The 6,000-nt window shown below is 32.8% G+C and overlaps 1 protein-coding gene across 1 annotated transcript in view; it reads right to left on the bottom strand.

Moving 5' to 3' along the window:
• Positions 1-1,007: 1,007 nt before the first annotated feature.
• Positions 1,008-6,000, bottom strand: part of MTHFD2L (methylenetetrahydrofolate dehydrogenase (NADP+ dependent) 2 like) — a 136,051-nt gene continuing 131,058 nt past the window's right edge. The window contains exons 8-9 of the mRNA XM_060092721.1: positions 1,500-1,605; positions 1,008-1,026 (exon numbers count right to left, since the gene is read on the bottom strand). Of these exons, the coding sequence (XP_059948704.1) occupies positions 1,008-1,026; positions 1,500-1,605 (125 nt within the window). The remainder of the gene's footprint in view (positions 1,027-1,499; positions 1,606-6,000) is intronic.

The following is a 6,000-nucleotide window of genomic DNA, read 5'->3' as shown; positions in this document are numbered from 1 at the left end:
TTTGGGAACATGGGGCACTTAAATATTAAAAAGAGGGTCTTTCTGAAATGTTTGCTTGGGAGCTTTGAATTTAAACTTTTATCAGGGTTATTAGACAAAGATTGATCTGGAATGGGCTATAGAACCTTTTCTTTCATGTTTGAGGAACTTGTACATTTCCCCAGCATGCTCTGAAGAAACAGATGACAAATATATGAACAAAGAAACTTATAGATAGCTTAAAGAAAAAGAAGACAAGTATTCCTTTCCAAATTGGTTTTATTATACAGTTGAAATATTAATTATAAACATCTAGTCTATTTTCACACAAATGATCAAGAGTATACACTAATAAAGACATGCATTGGGTAAGAATCATTACTGGTACATAAACAGACTGGGATTTGGGCCTGAAAGCAATACAATTATATGCCCAGGGTAGTCTCAAAATAGCCTTCAACGGACAGTCACATGTTTTTTCTAATTTAAATTGTGTTAGAAACATGGCATCTACTTTGAGAACCAAATGCTATAAGAGAAGAAGGAAGAACTGTGAGTAACAAAGCAATAGATTTTTAGTCATATCCTAAGGCTTAGCTTGGGCACATTGTGTCATATTTTTCTATTAGATTTCTAGATTTGTGAACAAACATAACTCCTATTCTTTAATGAAGTCCTCAATCATATTATATTGTATTTTCCTGATATTTGTGGGAAAATACAACTTCAGTTTTGTTTTGTATATTTGTTTGGTTTTGGAGTTTCCATTATTCTTCAAGGAAGGTATTATCCAAATATTTTTCTAGAAGAACAAAGAAATTACATGTAAACCTAACACATTCTTATTGCATTTTTACTTGGCAAGTAGTAATTCACCATGTGAAATAATCAATACCTTTCCAAGTAGCACTGCATTTTTGCCTTCCTTGCGGGTTTTTCTTTCCTCGAATGGAGCATGATTTCTCATTAGTATGCCTTGTAGGATGCATTTGGGAAGTATATAAGATCAAAATTTTATTTTTCATATTTTATCTTTCCTTTAGCAAATAAACTTTTTCATCATATGATATAGTACATAAAATATATAAAAATTGGCCATAATTATGGCAAAACCTAAATTACATTTTACAAGGGAGCTTATTTGTCTGACAAAATGTTTGTTGAAAACACACTATTTGTGATATTTGTGTCAAAAATATATGCATTTATTATGAGCCCTTTATTAGTTTTAACATTATGAACAAATATTAATCACAAAATAAACAATTGTTACCAAAGTTTTCATTGCAGTTGTTTTGTTTTCTTTTCCTAAAACTCAATATCCACTCAAAATATTCAGTAATTATTAGCAGGAAATGCATACGATTGTGTGAATCATCTGATCCACAATGATTCCATCTGTGAAAAAATAAATACAATGTAGAAATAGCTTTGTAGTAAAATATAAAGGTTTTTGCCTTTTGTCAAATAGATACGTAGCATGACTTCAATTTGCTTTATTCTTTCATGTGATCTAGTAAATGATTTTTTTAGCTGCCAGAAGGGTGTTCTTGAGAAGCATTGCCACTGTCATGGGTCCCACGCCTCCTGGAACTGGAGTGATAAAGCTAGCCTTCTTCTTAACAGCTGATGGAGGAAACAGAAAGGATTCTTTATTTTTTATTTTTTCTGAGAATTGCATATTTTTAAACATACTGAACTGTTAAACCTGAAGCATTTTAAAAATCTAAGAGTTTATCTGAGGAAAAATGGAGTCTAATCGGGCAGTGCCAAACCTGAAGTATAGCTAGGAAAGCTTCCACCGACAGGAAAGACTTACAGAGAAAAGGTGGAAGCAAAGCAAGGAAATCATTGATTGGTTATAGCTTTAAGTCTAGTTGGCTGTTTGTGATTGGTTGTCCTTGGGTTTTGATTTTGTAACCTTGAGGCAAAATCTACAAGCCAGATTTTGGTTTGCTTACATAGGCAGCCAGGGCATTAGAGCCATCTCAGTCTAATGGCTCCCTTGTTTAATTAACAGAATACAGTGGATTTTTCTGCATTACACATATAACCCTAACATTCTCAAATCATTTTTAGAATGAAGTAGACTGTAACACACACACACACACACACACACACACACACACTCTTCTGTGTATGATATCTAATGTGTATAGAAAGAACACAATGAGGCCAACACTGTAGGATGAATCTCTACACAGCTCAGTTAGTTTTACATAATGAAAATCTATAACCCATGATTTATCCAACTACATGTATTTCCAGTTAAATACTTCTAAAATACATGATATTGGTCACAAAGGGGATACAGGGTATAGATAGTTCAGCACACATCATCCGTTAAATTAGAACAATCCTCTTATCAAAACAGCATCACGTATATGTGGATAATACATTCCACTGCAAGACTAATAAAAATCATTAAACATATTAAAATTAACTGAGCAAATACACATAGTCCTGTTCTAAGGTATGAATGAAGACTTCTTATTCAGTGAATATACTCAAAGAAAATGGCAGAGAATTTTCATCAAGTTTTATTTAAGAATGTTCTCACACCCACAATATTACAGGTGAATGGTTTCATGAATTGACCTACTGGTTTAGTGTTTCACCGTGTGAATAAGAACAATGCACTTTTCCCAGATAACTCTTTTAGTACAAAGTTAGCATAGACAATACTTCTTTAATGCATACTCTGACCTTATCAATCACTTGCTATTTAGATGTATTGCCTTTACAAATTTGCTCGTATATGCTTCTACATAAATGAAATCAGTAGATGTTCCCTAAATCTTAATTAAGCATTACTTTTGTTCAATTTATATTGCCTTCTTGAAATATGGTTTGTAAAATTTACATTTACCTTATTTTAAGTGTATTGGTATAATGCAATATTTTTTTAATAATAGGAAAAGCAAAGGAATAATATTCTTTTACTTGAAGAAAAGTCCAGATAAGCTTGAAGGCATCACACACACACAAAATCCAGCTAGTGTATATCACAAATCTTCTCATGGCATATAACAAAGAAAAGATAAGAATGCTATGATTTAGAAGGTAATATGTTAGTTTTCCAACATGTGCCTCTATACATGAAGCAGGCATGTCCTTTTCCCGCCATACTTCTATCCAATGTACTCTATGCTGTAGAAACACTAGGCTAGGTCAACAGCTATTTCATAAATAGCTACAAATTATCATTCCTTTCATCCTTTGCTCTCGTTATTCCTTCCACCTGGAATACGCTGCTACCTTATCCAAATAAGAAATTCCTTATTATTCTTTAAAAGCCAATAAAATGTTACCTGCCCTTGAAATTTAAAATCTAAAATCAATTTGTAGGAATGTGTCAGTGCTTTTGACTAGATACAAACAACATCAAAACAATTTAGTTCAAGTTAATTTACTGAAATTTTCAAACTACATATTTTGCATGATGGTGACAAACTGCATTTTTCATTTTCCAATAAGCTGACTTGATGGCATGAATAATGCCTTCCAGAACTTTTTCTATAGGATTAGAGAAGTAATGCCTTTAAAAATTTCAGCAGATCTCTAGAAGAAATGTACTATACTACTATTATTTACGCTGATAGTATGTAAAATCATATATTTGTAGAGTACTTTGAAATATTAATAAATAAAAATAGAATACTACTGAATAATATGGCAAATTAAGAATCAAGTACAAACTACATCTTCAATGGAAAATAAAATGGTTTATTTCACAATCAAAAGTTAGATAAAATTGGGAATCCATTCTGGGTATACAATAATTTTTTATATAATTTGGTTTTCAACTTTGAAAAATGAAGTGGCTTGGAATTAGGTATATATGGAAAAATAGTAATAACCATAGCCACTATCAGTTGACTACTTGCCAAGAACTTTATACACATCATTTTAATAATTAATATTTAATTATTATTTCATTTTAATAGCTGAAGAAAGTGTGGCTCACTGAAGTTAAAGTGACTTACCATTTTCTAATATGGTACAGACATTATTCACAGCTAGGTTTGAATCATTCTATGATTCCATAATTCTATCTCATCCCAATGCAACTGTATTACCATGACCTGAACAAGTTGAAAAGCCTCAAGAAGGGCTCATGTGCCCCAAATTAACTCAGTTTTCTCAAAGGGTTAAGAGGATATTTTGAAAAAAGAAACAAAGGGGGAGGGAAGTTCTAATATAGTAATTTTCCTACAATTTTACTGTGAGGACTCATAGTTCATCATCTTTGAATTATATCCAGCACTTCAAATTTCAGCTGGCTTAGCAGTTTGAGTTGCTTTCTTTTTTGGGTGAGATTCAGATCAGATAAAGCACTGATCTGGTATTATACCCTCCTCTTTCAAATTATGTTTTTCACAACATGCTTACTATTGCATTCTTTTGCTCAAAAAGTGAGGTTTGAGGTGCAGGAATAGGGAATGAGAATAAGCTGTTGCATGAAATAATACCTGCCCGATATTTGTAGCTCTGTGTCTGTAGTTTTGCACACTTTACTGTGGAAGCTAACACACATTTATCCTGTCCTGTCTATCACTTCATAGAATTAGACTATGTGATAGGTAATGGGTCTTTAACTGACCTGGGCGAGGACTTCTCTGGACATTCATAAGCATTTAGCTGCATCAACAGAGCCCTGTAAATTACTCACTAGGCAGAAGTTTATGACATCACTGTGAACACACCTGGTTATACAAATACTTGTTTCAAATATTTTTATCTTTGAAATAAACTGGACAGATGTGAAGATGAAGTTTGTACACAGTCATGAGAGGCAGATTGTGATGAATCTGATTTAAAAAATATAAGATCTCTATTCCTTTTAATTTGATTTTCATTAGGTTCTACATCTGAGAAAGAAATGTTAAATTTTTCTGCTGCTGGCTAGTGTTAATGTATTCTTTGTCTATTTACATAAGGACCAAGATATGGAAGTGACTTCTCAAGAGAGATGAGAAATTATCATTGGCCAGTACCAATGGATACAGATGCCAATGCTTAAAAGAAATTCTCTAGTCTAATGATTTTGCATAACTATTTCAAGGCTGTCTTAAGTGACATGTTTATGAAGTACCAGAAGTGGCTTATGAGCTAAACTCAGTCATGCGAGAAAGAGTTAAATTCAATACATGTTTGACGCTCTGAAGAGCATCTTCCCCAGTCATGTCCAAGAGATAGTTAACAAGCATTACATCACCAGAATAACTTCTCATTGGCTGGTCTTTCCCAAGTGCAGACAAGGGTTTGCACCTGTTTGTAGAAGATGATGCTATTAAAGATTAAACCCATTATGTGTGAGGAAAAGGTGTACTACATGCTCCATTGAAAACAATTACAGAAGAATTTTTAGGCAATAGTTTCATTCAGAAATTTATTTACTGTGAGGGAGTATGTGTGGGTTTTAAGGAAAATACTAACAATTCTGTATATGTGAGAATCAGGTATTAGATCTTGATTGATATCAGTGCTTTCAAGAGAGGCTCATGAACAGGTATCTCAAAACGAGAGTTAGATTAAATTTCATAAAGTCAACATGAGTTTAGAGTTACTGAAACTGACAATGGAGGCAAGTAAAATAATCACCAAATCCTATTGTTACCTGCGTGGAACTTACTCTAGGGAATGAGATTTAGATGGAAATGACTTGATAATGTTTAAAGCAGTTACCTGAAAATAAGAATATTTTGAGGAAAGGTGACAATTATGATAATTTATCTGAATGACCTCTCTGTAAACTTTTGACCCTGCAAAGTATATTCTATAGATTTCCTTAAAAATAATGCTCTACCAGCCAGATTTAGACATTAGAGAGTGTATGTTCAGTTGTATAGAAAGGAAAGAAATTACCATTTAAAATCAGTCATTTTGGACACAAGATTTGCCTCTGTACATACTATTTTCTTTGACATATACTTCCTGCACTTCTCCATTTGATGAATACTTATTCTTCCTTTTCAGATCTGGCTAAATGTCACTTTCTTAGTGGTACTTGTTAGCTCC

Source organism: Mesoplodon densirostris, chromosome 1 (assembly GCF_025265405.1).
Source record: "Mesoplodon densirostris isolate mMesDen1 chromosome 1, mMesDen1 primary haplotype, whole genome shotgun sequence".
Lineage (NCBI taxonomy): Eukaryota > Metazoa > Chordata > Mammalia > Artiodactyla > Ziphiidae > Mesoplodon > Mesoplodon densirostris.
Note: the sequence above shows the minus strand (reverse complement) of the source record. Positions and strands in the feature narration are given on the sequence as shown.